This window comes from Anolis sagrei, chromosome 2 (assembly GCF_037176765.1).
Source record: "Anolis sagrei isolate rAnoSag1 chromosome 2, rAnoSag1.mat, whole genome shotgun sequence".
Taxonomy (NCBI): domain Eukaryota; kingdom Metazoa; phylum Chordata; class Lepidosauria; order Squamata; family Dactyloidae; genus Anolis; species Anolis sagrei.
Window position 1 is genome coordinate 101,828,803 of NC_090022.1, and position 21,787 is coordinate 101,850,589.

Genomic DNA, 21,787 nt, shown 5'->3' on the forward strand with positions numbered 1-21,787 from the left:
ATTTAATGAAACTTGGGATACTATCATTTAGTAAGAAGAAACTATTGAAGGAGTCAAATTGCTCTGGAAACAAAAACAACTGAAGTTGGTCTGTTACATGCTCCCTGAGAGCCCCCCCCCCCCCCCCCCCCCCCCGGAAAAAAGAAATCTATTGAAGGGAAATGGGAGATCAGAGCCAGTAGCTTGCTTCTCTTACTGCTTCCTCCCCTTTGTGTGATTCCGGAGAAAGAAAGACTGAGCTCAATCTGGATTCTGGTCAACATGTGCTTCAGCTTCACCTTAATTATAGATTCTTGTCAGGAATTAACTGTTCTAGAATATAAGAAGTTCTGAGATAGTAAGTCAAAACGTCTGTCCACTGAGCCAACTGCCCTTCATCAACTATGCTTCTTCTTGGTTGTGAGCAGATAGGGTCGATTTTCATTTCTAGGAGACATGGGGTGCTGATTATGAGCTTTATTCATTATTATTTTAGTCACTAAGTGGTTTGACTATAGCTCTGGAAACCAGGTTTTGAATTCTGGGTTGCCATGATCACACTCTCTCATCCACAGAGAGGGGAATACTCTATCTGAACAAATCTTGCCAACATATGAACCTGAAAACATACGATCACAGCAACCATTGAAGTGTATTGTGTGGGTGTTCAGGGTTAGCTCTTTCAGTAGGCAGAATTGTATCTTTCACATTTCAGGAAGTAATATTTGCCCCTTAACCCCTGAAATAACGAGACAGACAACAAAGGTATGGATTCAAATTGGGCAACTTTTATTGAATGTTACCTATTTAACTTTACCTGAACTAAACTAAGTGTCAAGGAACTTGGTGGCAAGCAAAGGCATCGTCTCGAACTACTGAGCGTGTGATGTCAGTGTGCCCTGGATCCCCAACCGGGCAACCTGAAGGTAAAAGTCTGGAGAAGCCTGTGTCCGATTATTGATATCAGCTTCTCTCTATACTGGGCCAATGTATGTCCCCTCACCCATTTGTTGACTTCAAGGTGAGTGTTTGTTGTACAGTGCCCCCCACCCTTAATGGGTGCCACGTGTATACCTCCATGTCAGTGTTTTCCTGAACTATTTATGCTGTCCTAGTTAAACCAACCACTCCATCTAGCCCCTAATAACAGTATAGGGTAGGCGAAAAAACCCCCCAGAACATGAGAGGCAAAAAATTCCTACCCGGCTCCAACGGGCAACCAACATTATACTGTCAATGGGCGGGAGTGGCGGGCAGAAAGTCTGTACAAGACTGAAGGAGGGAGGCTGGCTCACGTGACAAGCCAGCCCCCGCCCTCCTTCTAGGAGGTTCTAACCGGAACCTCCTCCTCTCTGCCTTCAGGGGGTGGGGCAAATCGCTCTCCCCACCAACTACGTTGGTGTGGAGAGTCCCTTGCCCCTTAACCCCTGAAATAACGAGACAGACAACAAAGGTATGGATTCAAATTGGGCAACTTTTATTGAATGTTACCTATTTAACTTTACCTGAACTAAACTAAGTGTCAAGGAACTTGGTGGCAAGCAAAGGCATCGTCTCGAACTACTGAGCGTGTGATGTCAGTGTGCCCTGGATCCCCAACCGGGCAACCTGAAGGTAAAAGTCTGGAGAAGCCTGTGTCCGATTATTGATATCAGCTTCTCTCTATACTGGGCCAATGTATGTCCCCTCACCCATTTGTTGACTTCAAGGTGAGTGTTTGTTGTACAGTGCCCCCCACCCTTAATGGGTGCCACGTGTATACCTCCATGTCAGTGTTTTCCTGAACTATTTATGCCACAGATTGGGGGCAAATGTCCATTTCGCCCCCATCCCCCACCAAGCCCCTTAAAACTTCCTAAATGCTTAACTGCAAATCAGTTAAAAAGTGTGCGTTACCCAAATCCGACAAATGAACCCCGTCAGAACGGTAAAACTGTGTTTTGTCATGCGTGATGTCCTTATGTGGGATGTAAGACCCCCTGCCCCGTGCTAAAGCCGTGCGCATGGCCCGGTTCACCCGCTTTCTGGCCTTCTCGAGCTTTCTGACATCACCGCCTCCTGCCACCGAAGGCGTGGAATGATGGCCGACCAAGCGATGTGAACCCGGGGCCATGCCTGCCAAATCTAAAAATGTCAGCACGGGCTTGTAGATACCGGGCCCTGCTGTAAAGCAGGCCCAGAATGTTACCTCCGATATGGAGCACCGGCCCAACGAGGGCCCCGAACACCCTTCCACTCGACCAATGCAGTGGAAGCGCACCCAGATGCTGGCCAAAGGATGAGTTCCTGGCGTATCTCTCCGCCCAGTGGACATAATTATGCCCACAACAAGGATTCTCCAACTATGCACCAGCCTGGCAGTTCCTGCAAAATAAATGACAAACAAACAAGCAAAGGGCGAACCTATCGCCGGTAATCGACCTATTTCCCTCCGCCCCGTAACACAGGAATATGAAAACCCTCTAAAACCTTCCCATATGTACTTAACTGCCCCCTTATGGGAGAACTGATCCAGCCAAACCTACAACTGATTTAATTTAATTAGGCTGAGGCCCCTGTGCAACCGCAGCCTGTCCTGAAGGCTTTTTAACGAATTGAGTGTCCCTAGTATTACTCCTCGCAGCTCTCCCCTTGGGGCAATTTCGGGATGGGTGAGTCCCATAACAAATGGCACACGAGTGCGCGAAGCGACAGTCCTTCCGTGAACAGGCTCCCTGAGCCACAAATTCCCAGCATAAAGGCTTTTGGCCCTGGGACTGCAGCTGGGGAGCCCCCTGCCGAGAGGGCTGTCCCGCTATGTTCTGAATAGTGTGCCCACTGTCCGCCTTCAAGGCAGAGGAAGCCCTAGATGGGTTCATCACTTCGATCCAAATTTGATCATCAATCAAGTCCCAACGCTTGTCCGGATGCGAAGCCGCCTCAGTTCTAAACCGTCTATCATATTCCAGCCAAGCGTTAGGAGGGCCACTAACGTACGCTTTGTTAATGATATTCTGATACTGCCACAAAGCCGTAGCCCTTTCCGGGGCAGCATCAGAAAGCAGGTTCGCATACATTGTAAAACAAGGGAGCCAGTTCTCCCAATTCTGCTCAACCTTGCGTTTCTTCATTTTTTCCTTACTATCTTCGTCTAGCTCCTCCTTCTCCTTCTTATCCATATCCCTAAAATACAGTGAAAAGATATCAACATATTCATTTCTCAATATCTTCTCCAATGTTTTTGATGCCAAATGGGAACCCAAACCTGAGAGATTAACAGTAGGGGTCGCCTGTGGAGGCCATTTAGCAGTTCCCCAAAATTTGCTTGCCTCCCCAGTTCGGGCCGACTCTAGGGTGACAGTTACTGGCCTGACCGCTTGGGTGGTGGCATCATCCTTGTTTTCCCCTATCTTGGGATCCAAACCACCCACCGATGGAGCCCCTACTGCAACCTGTGACTGCGCACCCACCCCCGACTGAGCCAGCCCCTGGCCCCACGGCCATGTAATTGAAGTGGCCGAACTAACTGATGTGAGTGCGGGACTCCCTGATGTGAGTGTGATGCCATTACCTGCTGGGACAGCCGTCCCCAATTGTTCACGCCCTGCTACCTCGGAAGAAGCAGCCAACGACCCAACCGCCTGGGTGGACCCGGCCGCAGCACTGGACCCGGAGGCCAATGCCGCGGGCTGACTGGGTCCGGCCTCAGCAGCCGCCACGGACCCGGACGCAGCCTGCACATCTGGATGAGCCTCAGTGCTGGTGATGTTCTGCACAGCCGAAGACCCCAAAGTAGAGCCCACAGCAGCCCCCGGAGCAGCCGATTGGTCAGGAAGCCGGACCGCCTTCTCAGCTCCGACGGTCGAAGCTGCCTCTAAAATAGAAACCCGGGACAACAAAGACTTAAACAATTGCTTCTTACTTGCCCGGCGGGTAGACGAACTGGCCCCAACCAAACCGACCCCCCTACTCCTTTCAACTTGATTAACACGCTGCAACAGAGCCTCTAGGTCTTCCACAGAGACGCCATCCTCCTCTGATGATGACCCATCCTGACGCAAAGGTCGCTTGTGACCCGACTTTTCAACGGGACCCTTTCCCTTAGGGCCCCCTCTGTTCTTCCTCGAAGGCATTCTAAAGAAATAGAAAGGAGTAAAAGGCACCAATGAGAGCCAGCACCGCACCGTACCCTTGCCTCGGTGGCGGCCCCTCAAACCACCCTAAAGCCGAGTGTGAGCGCCCACCACCCATATGAACATAGAATCAAAGAGTTGAAATACACCCCCGGCGCCAGTCCACATCCCTTGACCGTGCCACCTCAGCGTCATAGAATCAAAGAGTTGGAAAAAAAAACACCCCCCAAAAAGCATAAGCAGCAGGAGAAGGGGAATAACCCCTGACCCCCTAACATAATAGCATCAAAGAGTTGAAAGATACATTCCTGTAACAAGCCACCACACCAGAGCAGAACACACAAATTAGCAGAACACTGTCTAGTTCCCCTATACAGTGACAAGGGGAGGGGTCATTTAAACTACAATACGCTCAGAAAAGGCCATTGGCACCATACATTTTTGCCAAAAGCTCATATGAGCACTGAATTATTATTTATTTATTTTACCAAAGTCTAATTACTTTATTTATTCGACTAAAATGATCAAGGGTCTGGAGAACAAGCCCTATGAGGAGCGGCTTAGAGAACTGGGCATATTTAGCCTGAAGAAGAAATGGCTGAAAGGAGATATGATAGCCCTGTATAAACATGTGAGAGGAAACCCCAGGAAGGAGGGAGCAAGCTCGTTTCCTGCTTCCTTGGAGACTAGGGCCCGAAACAATGGCGTCAACTACAAGAGAGGAGATTCCATCTGAACAGTAGGAAGAACTTCCTACTGTGAGAGCCGTTCAGCAGTGGAACTCTCTGCCCCGGAGTGTGGTGGAACCTCCTTCTTTGGAAGCTTTTAAGCAGAGGCTGGATGGCCATCTATCAGGGGTGATTTGAATGCAATATTCCTGTTTCATGGCAGGGAGCTTGACTGGATGGCCCATGAGGTCTCTTCCAACCCCTTGATTCTATATATTTATTAATTATTTAATTCTTATTTTATTTTTTATTTTATTTTTATTTTTATTACTTTATTATTATTATTATCATCATTGTATTATTAATATATTATTTATATATATATATATATATATATATTGTGTACGTATACCTTTGATTTTTAGTATTCTTACCACATTATAAAATAGCACAACACCCAAAAAGGAAAAAACCCCCAGGGAATGTAACTTTTGCATAACGTTTTCCCCAAAACATATACTCAAGGAGTTGGAAGATACCCCCTGTGCCATTCCCATCACCATGCCCATGGCTCCTATTAATCATAGAATCAAAGAGTTGAAATAGACACCATCCCCTCTCCTGCCCACAGGAGAATTCTCTTCAATCCCTCTGCCAACTGGGCATCCTAACCCCTCCAAATAGTTGGAATAGACCCAAGAGCCCCCCAAAATCTATTCATCCCATGATCAGGCAGTCCAGGAAATGCCGTGCCTAGAAACAAAATGGCGGCCGTGCGCCCAATCAAAATGGCCGCAGCTGCCTGAATAGCAGCAACTGACAAAAGCCACCGCCGCTAGCGAGGCCCGATGGGGGGTTAGGGGCTTAAAACTAAAGCGCGGCCGGATCGAGGCCCCAGCCTCTCCAACGGCCGAAGTGCGCCAAAACGGCCGCCGTTGCCGCCGAAACGGCACCCAAAATGGCGCCCGGTGCATCAGACGCCCAAAATGGCGCCCTGCGCAGCAACACGCAAAAGCGGAGCCCCAAGCCCCGAACGAGCCGCGCGCGCAAACCAGCTGCGCTCGACCCAGGCGAGGCGCTCCCCGAGCAGCCAGGCCCAGCCCAGCCCACACGCCGCCGCCAAAATGGACGGGCGAGGGGAAGCAAGAAGAAACCCTCCCCCCTCATTCAAACAGCCGCGGCGCGGCAAAGCAGCGGACGGACAAAGAAAGGCGAGGAGAAGCCCTCCCATGCCCCCGCCATGCGCGACAACGGCGGCAGCCGCCCGGGCCGACCCGAGCGCACGCCACCCGACTTCGAGCCTGGCTGTATCCATCCTCGGAGGGACGCCTCGCCCGCTGCCCAGGACCAGCAGGGGAAGGAGGGAAGGAACCCCCTCCTTCCCAGCCAGCACCAAAGACCGACCTGAGCAGCAGGCAAAGGCACGTCCGTCTTCGTAGAAAGTCTGTACAAGACTGAAGGAGGGAGGCTGGCTCACGTGACAAGCCAGCCCCCGCCCTCCTTCTAGGAGGTTCTAACCGGAACCTCCTCCTCTCTGCCTTCAGGGGGTGGGGCAAATCGCTCTCCCCACCAACTACGTTGGTGTGGAGAGTCCCCTCTTTTAAGTTTTGTGTGAGAGAGAGAAAAGAGAGAAAGACAGAGATAGGTAAAGGTTTCCCCTGACATTAAGTCTAGTTACGTCCAACTCTGGGGGGTGGTGTTTATCTTCATTTCTAAGCTGAAGAGCCGGCATTGTCCATAGACACCTCCAAGGTCATGTGGCTGGCATGGCTGCATGGAGCACTGGAGCACCATTACATTCCCACCAAAGTGCTACCCATTGATTTACTCACATTTGCATGTTTTCGAACTGCTAGGTTGGCAGAAGTGTGGGCTAACAGCGGGAGCTCACCCTGCTCCCTGCATTTGAACTGCCAACCTTTCCAACAGCAAGTTCAGTAGCTCAGCAGTTTAACCCACTGAGCCATCAGGGGACAGAGACAGGTTTTCCTTATTTCTTTCTTCTGAATGCAAGTTGCACAAAAGCACAGTACTGAAACTTTATCAGTGTTCTCGATAACCGCTTGCCCATTTCACTCTTGTGTGTATCTTCTCAGTCACCTGATACATCCGGACAACCATCATAAGCTTCCAGACAGTATTCTGAGCTGTTTTTGCCATCCAATCTTCTCAATACACTCCAGTGCACTTTTCTTGCGCTCCATGACTGCGACATGCCTCACTGATAAGTTAATCTTCCAACAACCACCACTTGCTGGGAGTAGTGTCAAGCTGGATTCTCTCTTGACTTCATTCTGGGAATGTTCATAAAAAGTAGCCTTGTTTATCACTGATCTAATCCAGATAGACTTTGTTTTGGAGCTTTTCTGCCTCAGGCTTCATTTCACACTCACTCATGTGATAAACCGAGTTCAGTTTTTTTTTCTTGCAGGATTGATAGTTTTGTCTGGTAGTTGCTGGTAAAAACAGGGCTCTCAAAGTAATAAACTTGGCCATGGTGTTGCCTTATTTTGCCAGATGTTTTTACATTCATAGATACCTACGTGAAAGAGTTAGAAGTAAGTATTATCCACATCACTCAGTTGGGTGACCCAGTTTGACTTAACAAAAGTAAAAGTGAGTCCTGTAATATTTCTAATTATGGTGAATTAACCCCCCCCCCCTCCTTTTCTTCCTAGAACAGCTAACGTTTTGCTTTCATTCTGAGGATATTATTACTGTTGTCAATATAAACATGATATCATGAAAATAAAGAAGTCACATTTGCTGCCCTCATCTTCCCAATAGGGTAACAAGGTGAAAAAGTAGACCAGTGACCCATTTCTAGTAGCTACCATATGAGGCTTGTGGGTGTGGATCACAGGAAAACAAAGTGAAAAGCAGTGGGCAGGGTTTGGATTGGAAAAAAACAAAAGATGTGGCACAATTTCACATCAAATACATTTAGTCACCTGGCTTTAAGGCAAAGGAGATACCAGAGCAGAGATAGATGAGTTCCAACAGACTTCATTTCCTCTGAGGATGCTTGCCATAGATGCAGGCGAAACATCAGGAGAGAATGCCTCTAGACCATGGCCATACAGCCAAAAAAACCTACAACAACCCAGTGATTCCGGCCATGAAAGCCTTCAACAATACATAGTCATAGGGAGGTAGTCTTCAAACTCAGTTTCATGGCCAAAAGAGATGAGCAGGAAGGCAACCAGGCAATACATATTCTGGCTGTAATTCTGAAGCTAGGACAGGAGAACTGAGGTCACTCCAGATCTCCAGTAATTCACTAAATATGTTTACAACATTCCTGGTCAGAGTTACAATGCCCCATGTGGAGATATATGTTTCTGAATATGTGGGATATTTGAAGGCAAGTTTAGCCCATTTAGTCCTTCATGCATTCAGGTATATAACTGCATAGGGCTTAAGCCTTTCATCTGGGACAATTGTTTCAACCTGATTTATTTTCAGGGCAGGAGGAGCAGGTGAGAAAGGGCTTTACTGGTGGGAAAGAGAATATCCCATATCTTCCAACATTTTACAGATGAAAATTGGGACATATGTGGCTGAGCAAATCAGAATGCAGTCACGATGGCAAAAGTATTAATGACAAATAAAAGACAAACTAGGATAGGCTGCAGCAGTTTGCTTTTCCCTTAGTTTACAGGGAAGAGCAAAATTCTGCCCCATCTTTCTCCCCATTAATTAAATGGAAATTATTTTGCCACTTTAATTCAAGTTTCAGTAAGCCAAAGACAAAGGAGAAATGATGGATTTTTTTCATGTCAGGAGTGATTTGAGAAACTGCAAGTCACTTTTAGTGTGAGAGAATTGGCTGTCTGCAAGGTTGCTGCCCAGGGGGTGCACAAATGTTTTACCATCCTTGTGGGAGGCTTCTCTCATGTCCCCTCATAGAGAGCTGGAGCTGACAGAGGGAGCTCATCTATGCGCTTCCCGAATTCGAACCTCTGACCTGTTGGTCTTCAGTCCTACCAGCACAAGGGTTTTACCCATTGCACCACCGATGAGAGAGGATTGGTTGGGGCAGTCTCTGCCAAATTGAAAGAGTTGGAGGATGGAATTTCCTGAATTATTTGTTCTTAGCAACATTACAAATCCCCCCCTCTCTCCCGTATTTTCTATTAGCTTTTGGAGTTCTTATCTTTCTTATGGGTTTCATGAATATTTAGGCTTACTAAACATAATTTCTTTTCACTTGAAGAAATCCCAAAGCTCCTTTTGAGAATATTGGGCCATTTGTAACTAGTGCTAAATATAGTGTTGTGTGTCCCAGTAAAAAATGATTTCTTATCCGTCTCCCATTGTAGGTAAATGCAGCATATCATTATACTCATTTCTCTTAAATGTCATTTGCCAAGCTCTAGATGTTGTATAAATTTGCAAAAAATCAACTTTTTTTTTCCTTTTTGAAAGATCAGCCACTGCTTGGCTGGAGCACCCTGAGCATATTTTGTAGAAAACATTGTGTGGTCCCTCCCTCCCCAGATGATTCCATTGGATTGGGAAATTTCACAACCCTACATCCATAGTAGACATGAAGAGTGACACACAGGTATTCTCTTGGTAGAAAAAGCTCACCCAAATCTGTTGACATTTCTAATGCATTTATCCTGAGTGGCTTTATTTCTGTGCGGTTTGTCAGCCATGCAAACATTTACTTTAATGAGAGCTTTTCAAAATATGTTGATTATTGACTGTTTCATTGCCTAATAGTCTGAATTATCTCCAGCTGCACAGGAGGCTGTATTTATTTATTTACAACGTTTCTACCCCACCTTTCTCCACCCTGGAGGGGACTCATGGCGGCTTACACTTAGGTAACTATTTTATGCCTTCCAAAACAATGTACAGTTAAAATAAACATTTAAATAGAATTATAAAATACATTAAAACATTTAAACATATAAAACAGTAGCCCTGTCTGTCTAAATAGTAAATTTGCCTTTACTTTGAACCTTCTCCTTTCATCCATATGTGTATCCTTTTTGCTGGTATTCTCAGAAGCATCTTTTAAAAACTAGCATTGTTTTCCATAGATCTTAAATGTCCCAGGAATATGGTTTCAGATTATGTCATATATGTCTTTATTACAAATATAAAATCTTAACTACTACTTGAAAGTTCTCATATTTGCCAGGATCTTTTGCTTATTTGCTCTGTTTTTGTGTTAATCTGTAACCAGCCTTTCCCAAATATTCCTTTCTTCACAACAATCCAATATTTACTAAGTTACTACTTATGTAGTAGTAACATGCTAACTGACCCGGCTTTAGGCATGTCTTCAGTGTTTTTACCCCTTTTAAAACTCGTGGCTGTTGACACATCTTTTTCTTCCTTTCTTTTTCATGCTTGATATTTGAATTTAAACTATTTCTGAACTATGCAAGAACAAGCTGTTCTGTTGGTATTATTACCACAACCACCGAGCCTTCTCTTTCTTGGCCATCTTCAAACACAGGGCTGCATAATCTGGAATTCAATGATTTTTTTCACTGATTTTATGGCCAATGTATTGCTAATTGCCTTAGTCCTCTTCGTTACACCTCTGTTTTCCTCACAGTATTTTCCCCATAGTTACTTGAGAAAACCAAGAGCTATGTGTGTAAATGCTTCCCCCCCCCACCCTTTGGTTAAATAAATAAATAAATCCTGAGCAGCCAAGACAAATGACAATCTAAAGTGAATTGTGTGCCGTCGCTCCTGGGGCTATTATTCTCAACAAAGGAGGGATGGACGTGACATCTTTCCCCCAGGGGATTGATTCTTGCCCTCCTTTAGGAAACTGGAACTCCCAAAAACCCAAAACGCTGTAAATAACTCAAAATAAGTTTTATTGATAACAAAGTCATTTCTTTAAAGCAATGAGCTGGAAAACTTCAGAGGGTGAAGGAAAACATACTTTACAGTCTCAATTAGTCCTGGGTGCGAGGCGTTTGAAGCTGAGAAGCCTCACCAAGTTTCCTCTTTCCTCAATGGCTGTGAATGCCGGAGCAAACCACAACCCCAGTTCAGATGGCCTATTTTTGAAGATTCAGGATCTTCCTCTGTTGTCAAAAGAACTGGTATGAAGGCGCTGGGGTCTCCTCAATGTTATCCAGGATGATCTGGACATAAAGCATGAGTCCCCAAGGTAAAAAACCTCAGAACTGGTGCTAAGAGGTAACTTAAATCAGGGTCTTTAAGAATGAAGTCTCTTACTCACGTCCATATGGCAGGACCTCTCATGGCAGAATGAAAAGAAAAGGAAGTTCTCCCCTCTTGCAGGAAGAGGTGGAGCCAAACAGTACTGACTGACAGCTACAAGCAACCAATCCATACAACTGTACACAAGCAAGGTAAAAAGGGGCAGGATTAAGCATGATACAACAGTTTAAATCTTATAACTAACAGTTCTATACATAGGTGGCGCCATTCGCGCCGTCACAAATTGTTTATGTGAGTGGCATGGCAAGTAACAAGGTATGCCTCTGCCCCTATCCCTATGTATTTCTCCTCTCTGGATTTGGACCATCTGTGACTGCTTTAGCTTGTTTTAAAGAAATAGAGAAAACATTCTGGAAATGTCAGGAGAGAACGCTTCTGGAACATGGCCACACAGTCTGGAAAACTAACAACAGCCCATTCTGGAAACTCAATGACACATATACTTTGCCCTTAATTATTTCAATGCCACTTCTTGTTTGGGGACAAAAGTAATCTGTATGCTATTTTACATCCATTTAAAAATCTTCTCTTGTATCTGAGATTGTGTCAAATAGACCACATTTTGCCCCTCCTGCTTAATACAATAAGCTATTGTCATTATATTTGTAAAAATATAATGTTCCTCTGTTCAAGGAGCTCCACTGGCTGCCTTTCATCTTCCGAGCCCAATTCAAGGTGCAGGTGCTCACCTATAAAGCCCTAAACGGTTTGGGACCACCCTACCTGCGTGACCGTATCTCCATCTACGAACCTATACGCTCGCTTCGATCATCTGGGGAGGCCCTGCTCGTGATCCCGCCTACGTCGCAAGCGCGTTTGGTGGGGACGCGGGACAGGGCCTTCTCCATAGCGGCCCCCCGACTCTGGAACGCCCTCCCAAAAGATCTCCGACAGGCCCCCACACTAGCAGTTTTCAGAAGGAATCTGAAAACTTGGCTGTTCCGTTGTGCCTTCCCGGATTAGGAACCACCATCCCAAGTCCTAATAGCACTTTAGCACAGTTAATATTGCTGCACACCGTACTTTAATCCCGACGCCCCTCCTACCATTTCAGCACTTTTAACCTTGTACCTCTCACCGGCCGAACCAGTTTTTAATATGTCCTGTTGTATAGTTGCTGTTGTATTGCTAATTTTGATTTGATTTGTTTTTGCTTTTTAATTTGCTTGTTTATTGTTTGTTATGTTTTCCATTGTATTGTGTTTATGGCTTCGGCCTGTGTAAGCCGCATCGAGTCCTCCGGGAGATGCTCGCGGGATACAAATAAAGATAATAATAATAATAATAATAATAATAATAATAAAAATACCCAGGATCAGCAATACATTTTGTGATCCATGTTTTCCCTGTGTCCAGTGAATACACTCATTTATGGGAAAGTGCTGCTGTCTAGGTCAGCGTTTCCCAACCAGGGGTTCGGGATCCCTGGGGGGTTGCGAGGGAGCATCGGAGGGGCCGGCTAAAACTATCAGAAAACACAGTATTTTCTATTGGTCATGGGGGTTCTGTGTGGGAAGTTTGGCCCATTCTGTCATTGGTGGGGTTCAGAATGCTCTTTGATTATAGGTGAACTATAAATCCTAGCAACTACAACTCCCAAATGACAAAATCAACATAGGCGTACCGGGTATTTGTGCCAAATTTGATCTAGTGAATGCAAATACATCCTATATATCATATATTTGCATTTCAATTCATAGCAGTAGCAAAATTTTGAAGTAGCCACAAAAATAATTTTATGGCTAAACTATAAATGGATAATAAATACATAATGACAAGTTAAAATATAACAATATTATAACCAGATAAGATGCAAATGGGTCGGCCACCCTTCCGAAAATCCAACCAAAGAGACCTGAAGCCAAAGACGGAGACAACTGGAAACCAGTATCTTTCTTCCGACCTACCCCCACCCCTCCTTCCCACTTTATCCCCCCCACCCTAGACCCTCTTCCCTTTCCCCCAAACCCCACCCTCCCAACATGATCCCAACCCTCCCTCCCCTCACATCTCTTATCCTACTTTTTTCTATCTTACCCCCTATTTCTTTTAACCATCACTGTAAAAAATCCTCAATAAAAAGTATTTTTAAAAATAATAATTTTATGGTTGGAGGTCACCACAATATGAGGAACTGTTTTAAGGGGTCATGGCATTAGGAAGGTTGAGAAACACTGGTCTAGGTGAACTTCATGTTCTAGCAATATACTGGCCAGTTTTGAGCAGACATTTTAACATTTGAGAAGCCAAAGAATTTTGATTTCTTCACTTCTGCTGCAGAAAGCAAGGCAGTCTTGTCATAAAGTATTTGTCTGTTTCTCTTCTCTGTTCCTTGTCTTGATTTTCACCTCACTGACCGATACACGCTGTCTTTTTTGAAGAGCTACCCAGGTATTTTGTGTTGCTTCAGACAAATTGTGCAGTTATCTTTCTGACCATGTGGTTTTCTGTTGCTTTTTTCCATGAGGTCCTCATTTCCTGCATGTGAGAGATTTTCTGTCTTGAAGTGAATACTAGAAAGATGACCAAATAGAAAAAGAGCAAGTATATCCACCCCCAACCCCGCCAATACACACACAAACCCTTATCTCTACTTAACATATTGCAACCATTAAATTGTGCTGGTGTAATCATTTGCAGTTATGACTTTTGACTTAACAGCATCTGAAAAAAAAACCTGCTCAAATATTCACAAGACATTGGACTTCCCAAGTTGAACTTGGGAAGTCCAAGTTCAACTTCCTTAAGCAGTGGCACTCACTGAGTTGATATTGGGCCAGTAGATGCAGTCTGCCCCCCTCATTATAACACAGTAAATATTGCATGCATAAAGTCAGTGTGCTTTGTATATGCCATCTATGCCCAACTTTTAGTGAACACCTTTGTTCTTCATTTCGACACAATGATATGTGACAGTGCTTGCCTGCATTTGCTTACCTTGATCCATTGTCAGTTTGTGCTCTTTATTCCAGAAAATAGGTCATTATGTAAAACCCTTTTTTTTGGTTAGAGTTGGAAAGCTGGTGGAGATGGCATGGTGAACATAACTTCATGTGCTTGTAGAAAACGATTTTAGACCAGTCCCTGTATTAGGTCTTATTATCTGTGGTAAGGCACAGTTGTCCCATCAGTTTCCCCAGTTCCTTAGATAAATCTTCAGTCTATTGTTTGCTTTGTTTTGCTCCATTGAGAAGTATGACAAATTGCTGAGGCTGCTCTTACTTGTTTGCAAGTGCATGCTCACCTTGGGTGTGGTGCTGTTGTCTGTCAGTGTTAAGCCAGTGTTCAGTGGTGAAAAGAAAATGCTGCTCTTTGTTATACTTGCCAGACATTCATCATGCTCAAAAAATGGCCCTACAGCAGCATTTCTAACTGCTTTCTGAGAAAACTACCTGTTGATAAGAGAATGAATTGGAGTAGTGCTGTGGTGTGTGGAAGGAGGGAAATGAGCTGGTCACGTTCACTGTTAAAGTGATTTATGTGACTGCTGTCAGAGCAGGATTTATGTTACTGCTGTCAGATCTACAGAATTATGCCATCTACAATAATCTCATCCTTTCTCTATCCATTCAAACACTGATTTGTGTATCAGTTATTGAAAGCCTTTGTTCAGTACCTTTCCTCATAAAGGTGATGAACAAAAAAGCTTAAACAAACAAAACAACTATGCCCCCAGTCTTGCAAAATGCTTTCCTTTCATCACCAACACTGAGCAAACAACAGAGACAGCCCAGACAATTCACAGCAACCCAACAAAGACAGGATTTACAGTATACATTCTCTGAAAAGATATGAGAGGAAGAGGTCCCTCTGAGAGGAGCCTCTAAAAGAATAATAATAGTAGTAGTAGTAATAATAATAATAATAATAATAACAATAATAATTATTATTATTGTTATTTGAAACACAAAAAGATTAATACACAGCAAACAAGGTCACTCTGCTCTTGTATTAGATCACATGTCGGACATTTCCCAAGCGTTTAGGACTGTGTGATGTATCGGCGAATAATGTGTGCAGATCCCAGTAGGGTGGTCTTTCGCAGCTGACAGATGGTTATTTTGTCAGCGCTGATTGTGTTTAAGTGCAGGCCAACGTCTTTAGGCACTGCACCCAGTGTGCCGATCACCATTGAGACCACCCTGACTGGCTTGTGCCAGTCTTTGCAGTTCGATCTTTAAATCCTCATATCTTGTCAGCTTTTCCAGTTGTTTCTCTTCAATCCTGCTATCACAGGGTTATTGTTATTGTTATTATTATTATCTTTTATTATTATCCTGCTCTTTCTCTCTAAAAAGGGTCTCAAAGCGGCTTACAGTAAAACCAATAAAATATGTTTTAAAAACTAAAAATATACAAACATTAAAATAGAATTTAATATTAACAGTATTTTAAATGGTTAAAACTTTTAAAACCAATTAAATGTTTTAAATGAGGGAAAGATCCTTGTATTGGAAGCTTTCAGCTAGTCCCAGAATCTGGGAAAATTAGTTGGTTGAAATTCTGGGGCCTGCCATGTCCAAACAAGTACCTTTTCCAAGCTGTGATGTAGCCTTCTCACGGCCCGACTCCTGATCTCCTAACTAGATTAGTAGTAATGGTAACAGCAATATTCCTAAGTATTTTAAGATAATTTGCAATGGTGATACATTATATCCCAATGGAAGTAACTGGAAATCAAACAGTTAAATGTAGCCCAGCCCTGATTAGCGAATACCTTTGTAACCTTTCAGAACTAGGTTTAATTTCTCTTTTAATTAATGGACTGGGAGAATTTTATGCTCTATGACTAGTTACAGGAGCAAAGAAAAAGCAGTCTTAAAAAAGAAGAGGCATAATGTTTCCTTGGAAATCTCTCTCTCTCTTTCTCACACAAAGCAAAACAAATATAGGTCTTGAAGCCTGGCAACTCTCTCAACTCTGAGTCGGCCACTTCAAAGTACATGTCTGCCTGGATTTCTTTACAGTTAAGATTCTGAAAATAATAATTCATCATTGGAATGAAATAATTCACTGTTGGAAGGCATCCTGCTGGCACAACTTTGCTAGATTTGGTGATGGTGGCAGGAAGGAAAGGAACATAGATGCCAGGACTATGTAAAAAAGAAATGAGTCCGTGGAGAAATAGACTACCTCCGCTCACTACTGTCTGTTTTCCTTCACCACTACTGTGCAACCTTGGAAAAATACTCAACTAGTAGTAAATAGTACTTACAGGATCCTGGGCACAATAGGTTATAAAGTAGGGTGCATATTACATGAAGGGTCTATTCCAGGATCGTTTGTGTAATGTGACTTTTGCATATAACCTAGAACTCTATTTTTCTTATCAGTGAACAATGTTTAGGACTTCTGGTTGAAGCATACCAAGGAATCATGCAGAAGGGCCTAACAATGCCTAGAACAGGGTTCACTCTTTTTGTTTTGCTTAGTGAAGCAAGGCCATCTCATCTGGTAAGTGAAAGCTCCACTCTGAGGAAAGCAATATTGGTACTCAGAAATAGATCTGTAAATTGATTCCCTCAGGCTAGTAAATAGGGATGCTTTCAGGGACTGAAAACTGTCTTGGGGCAGGGCTTTGGATGTTGTACAAGGAGCTACAATGAGGCTCTGAGTAGGTTCCTGAACAACATCTCAAAAAGGCATGCACATGTGTAAGGCAAGGGCATGCATTCACATGACATCAACAGAATTCTAGCCATTTATTAATGTTGAGATCAATTTTTCTTTTAAACCACAATTTCCTTGAAAGCAACCATGGTGACCTTAATCTGCTAAAGCAGATGCCCCCAAACTAAGGCCCGTGGGCAGGATGTGGCCCTTCAAGGTCATTTGCCTGCCCCCCACCCTCAGTTTTAGATTTAGGGTTGCCCTAAGTCTGAAATGATTTGAAGACACACAACAGCAGCAGCAGCAACCATCCTAATTAACTTGACTATCTCATCAGCCAAAAGCAAGCCCACATTTCCCACTGAAATCCAGGTAGGTTTATTTGTTTTTATTTTTAAATATTGTATTTTTCTTTTCCTTTTGCACTACAAATAAGACATGTACTGTGTGCATCGGAATTTGTATTTTTTTCAAAGTATAGTCCAACGTCACAATAGTCTGAGGGACCATGGACTGGCCGTCTGCTTAAAAGGTTTGGGGACCCTTGTGCTAAAGCATCACCATTTCAGTGTCTTGCAAAAGAAGGGGGGGGGGGGGGAGAGAAGGAGAAAGACACAAAGCAGACTCAAATAGAGGAATATAATTTCTTGCAATGTGTTGTTTTGATTCCACATATTTATTTTTAATTGATGTCCTTGTTGTAGCCAGAATTTGGGAAAATTACTTTTTTGGACTACAACTTCCAGAATTCTACTGCAAACTAATTCGGGCTCTGACACTGAATCAGTGTATTCAAGTATTTAATTTTTCAAAGAAAAGCAAGATTTTTAAAAAATTGAAAACATTTGATATTCTTTTATCACATCCTTTATTTACTTCTTTTTAAATTGTGTGTGAATAGCCCGTCAGCCACAGAGCCCAAGTACGGCAAATACATTTGATGAAGGCCCTGGAGATACAAAACTAAATTGTTAGTCATTTGCTAGATGATATTTTGGGAAGTCTAGTTCCTTATAACTGTTGAGTTAAAACAATCCAGCTAGCGGAGACGCACTGACTCAATAGGATCTTGGTACATCAATTTTTTACATTACCTCCATTGATGAAACCACTTTGCTTTAGTTGGAACTAACAATTGGGTTTAGGATATATTGTTCAGAATTCATAGACTTTTAGAAAGGTTACTGATACAGGTTCTTATGTCATGCTGAGGGAGCTCATCCACAGTAGTATATTAAGCCTTGCTGTTTGAGAAATGGAGATATTTGTACTTAATGCAACATATTATCTCAAAAATTACAGATCCCAGAGTTCTTGTGCAAAGTAGAGGAAGAATTGTCCTTTCTACACAGGCCTTAAAATCAGTAAAAAAAGTGGAATAAAAGAAGGGGTGGCTAGATGACACTTACCAAAAATGCACGCTGAATTGGACAAAAAACACATGTTTTAAAAGTCCTCTTTAAATTCACAATTGGCTGAAAAATGCACTGCTAGACGATTGTATATCCCTGCAGTAAAAAAAAAAAAAAGGCCACGAGAGCTGGTTGCAATGCCCTGGTGTAGGCTTCTCTCATCCTCATTTTATAATCTTGAAACAGCTAATGAGAGATATAAACAAAAGGAACCATGGACACACAGGTGGCTAAACTGAAGTACAAGAGGACAGCAATTCAAATGAGAACTCTCTCCAACCATTTCTTGTTCTCATATTTATGGAATTAAACAGAGCGTTAGTAGGCAGCAGCATGGCAGGCAAGTGACCCCAAAGGAAAATGGGGCTCAGGAGAGCAAACTTAAAGGTAGAGGAAGGGTGAGGAAAGATAACGTTTGTGTGCACATTCTTATATCTGCACCAGCACTCATGAGGTCCAACGCATCTCAGAGAGTCAATAAGAAAAAAATTAAAAGAAAACTTCTGGTGGAAGTCCCACATCCATTTTGCAAAATCTGCTATAACCAAGCCTTTCAGGATGCCTGGTGGCCATTTACTGGGACTGGGAGCTATGTGTTTGGACTTTCCTTAAGGTACTACAATATTTTTGCCCCACTTCTTTGTCCCAGATTAAGAGACTGTCTGGAAGATCCCAGAGATAGATGTCAGAAGGGACAGTCTGCCATAACAATAAAGTGAATTGACTGCAGGGAGCGTGGAATCAAGAACCTTACCAGGCTAAAAGAAATCTCACATCTATTTCATAGCTATCAGATCTGTCTACAAGTGCAAATTAGAAATCCAGAATTAAGATACAATTAAGCAAAGGGGAGTTAAAACCAACTTATCTAGTATGTGTCAACCTTCCAGACAAGTTGTTCAAAGGATTATAATTAATTTTTCTGGATAGAACAAGACCAGAAGAACATATTTTGAGTTAAAAAATTCTCCATATCCACAGGTTCTGTATCCACTGATTCAGCTATCCACAGCTTGATTTTTAAAAAATTCCAATATTCAGAGCTTTCTAAAACCTCACATCACAGTCCTATAGATCTTATTGAGTTTTCACTCTAGGTGAATTGCAGTCAAAAAATTCTTATACATTTCATGGAATTGAAAGCAGCTTATATAGCAAATTATCTCTTCTATAATAACAATAGCCCCCAGTATTATCAATCATATATTTCTTACCACCTCTTTAGTGTTTCATCTCCTGCATTGCAAGTTGTAATCATGAAGAGTTCCCCTTGGGCTTTTTCACATTCCTGAGCACTCATTTATGCAGAAAGCTGTCTTGGTAACTTGATTTCAATATTTTAAATCTGTGTAATTCTATTATTTTAGCAAAGGCTGGTTCATATGTACTGACTCGCACTATCATGGTAAATCCATTGGGATTGCCTCCGCTTTCTGCTTAGGTATAGTTTGATCTCAGATTGTAACAAGAGGTTCAGCTCAGACTCTGAGACATCATAGCATTGTGGCAACAATATTTTATAAAATGACAGGGTCTTTTCTCTTGGTTACTGTAAAATGTCTTGCAGTTTGTTATTTGTTAACCCTTGCTTGTCAAAGAAATGTGTCTGAAAATAACACAAAAATGAGTCTCTTTTTTTGGATTTCTAAACTGTATCTAAGGCCCATCAACACTGCCACATAATGCAGTTTGAACATCATTATATGGTCAGTGTAAACTCATATCATTCATATTGAACTGTATCAAACTGGATTATATGAATCTACACTGTTTTAGAATCCAGTTCAATCTGCATTATAATGGCAATGTAGATGGGGCCCATACGAGACAGTTATGTTAGTCTTTTTTAGCATAAAAGGAGATAAAAGAAACTACTAACACCTTTAATTGCAACTGGGAAGAAAAAAATGATTATGAGGGGGGAAAGGTCTATGATAGTCCCAGGTTTTTGCCCTGTTCAAACTAATTGTACTTTGGAAACCCACATGATCTTTTCTTCACTCCACACTATTTCCTAATGACTCTCAACAATACTGAGGACTTTTCCTTCTGTATAATAAATCAGTTTGCATTAACCCAGAATTTTATAAAATGAATACTATCTGATTGTATTCTGAAAATAGCTTAGATTGCACCACTAGGAAACACAGGTATTGTTTTCAGAGAAGAGATCAAGAGAGGGAGAGAGGATGACCCTAATGTTTAATAAGTGGATATTGCTATAGTGCTTTAGCATTTTGGCTGTGACTTCTGATAATAATAAACAAGGTTCAGTAGAAATACCATATTTAATTGCATAATTGTCATCACTCCATAATAATCACGTCCGTTGCATTTTTGGATGCCAAAAATGGTAATTTTGAATAGTCACACCCCAATTTGAAGCTGATTTCCCTCCCTCCCTCCTTCCCTCCCTTCCTTCCTATCTTCCTTCACTTCTTCCTCCTTTCTCCAAAGACATCTAGTCAAAGTTTTGTAAACAGCCTTGCCTCAGAAGGAGGGAGGAGGGAGGAAAGAAGAATGAAGTTTCAGAGACCCGTATTACATAGTTTTTAAGTTGTTTTAACTTCAGACAAAGAAGGAAGAAAGGGAAAATAGCCCCAAATGGCTCTGTTGTTTTAAAAACAAACATAAATGAAGCTACTTGTTTGAGACTGGATCTTCCCTTCTCCCCCGCTTTGGAGATAAGGCATTTTACTTTTCAAAAAGCAACTGAATTTTTTCTTTGCATAATAGCCACACACACCTTTTTATAACAAAAGGGGGTGGGGGAAGTGTAAATATTTAACAGTGAAAAAAGTAGCTTAAAATCAGCTTACTCTAGGGATTTCTTTTTCCCAGTTAAGTCTCAAAGCTGCTACTGTGGAGTCTTGTGCTTATTTCTGCTTTATATAGAATTTAAGGTGGAGCCCCTGGTGGTGCAGTGGGTTAAATCGCTGAGCTGCTGAACTTGTTGACCAAAAGGTCACAGGTTCAAATCGGGGGAGCAGGGTGAGCTCCCGCTCTTAGCCCCAGCCAGGCCCATAGCCAGGATTTCGATTCCGGGGGGGGGGGGAGGGCTGAGTTTGTTTTTGAGGGGGCTGAGACTGAGTGAAAGAGGGTCTACCCTAGCAAACCTTTTGTATCATTACCCCAATACCCCCATGCATATGGGATATGTTGAGTATGGTGATCAGATCATGATATGAATAAACATAACAGTTTAAATAATGTACCAGTAAGGCCTTTTCGCGAACAACCATGAGAATTTCGAGGGGGGGGGGGGGCTGAAGCCCCTCAAGCCCCCCCCCCCCCCCCCGGCTACATGCCTGGCCCCAGCTTCTGCCAACCTAACAGTTCAAAAATAAGCAAATGTGAGTACATGAATAGGTACCGCTCCGGTGGGAAGATAACGGCACTCCATGCAGTCATTTTGGCCACATGACCTTGGAAGTGTCTATGGACAACATGGGCTCTTCAGCTTAGAAAGGGAGATGACCCCCCCCCCCCCCCCCCCCAGAGTTGGACACTACTAGACTTAATGTCAGGGGAAAACCTTTAGCTACCTTTACCTATAGGATTTAAACTGAAAACCTGCAGTTGGGGAAAGCCCATGTCCTCGGCCTTGCCTGAAGATTTTGTTTGTGCTCTGTGGGCAGATGTCAAACCATAGCAAGTACCCCTTATCCTCAGGGAGCATGCCAATGAAAAGATCTGTGCAGTTCCATGGGCTTGCTAGGAGAAACTGGCCAATGCGATTGTTGGGTATGAACAAGGGAAGGTACCTGTACAGTCCACAGCATTCCCT

General features: G+C 43.1%; 2 protein-coding genes across 5 annotated transcripts in view; one reads left to right on the top strand and one right to left on the bottom strand.

The window, feature by feature from the left end:
* The window catches only part of ADRB2 (adrenoceptor beta 2), an 81,052-nt gene that overhangs the window by 24,899 nt on the left and 34,366 nt on the right, over nt 1-21,787 (top strand). The window lies entirely within an intron of this gene.
* On the bottom strand, nt 748-4,150 carry LOC137096055 (uncharacterized). The gene is made up of 2 exons (XM_067463715.1): nt 3,530-4,150; nt 748-2,343 (listed from the first exon to the last, which is right to left on the bottom strand). Exons 1-2 carry the CDS (start codon nt 4,089-4,091, stop codon nt 1,835-1,837), a joined length of 1,071 nt encoding a protein of 356 aa, XP_067319816.1. The 5' UTR covers nt 4,092-4,150; the 3' UTR covers nt 748-1,834.

Excerpts from the sequence above, each read along its gene's own strand:
- LOC137096055 (XM_067463715.1), bottom strand. The coding sequence starts at position 4,091 with ATGCCTTCGAGGAAGAACAGAGGGGGCCCTAAGGGAAAGGGTCCCGTT. Across the intron at positions 2,344-3,529 it reads GGGGACGGCTGTCCCAGCAG|GAACTGCCAGGCTGGTGCAT; the intron begins GTAATGGCATCA and ends TTTATTTTGCAG.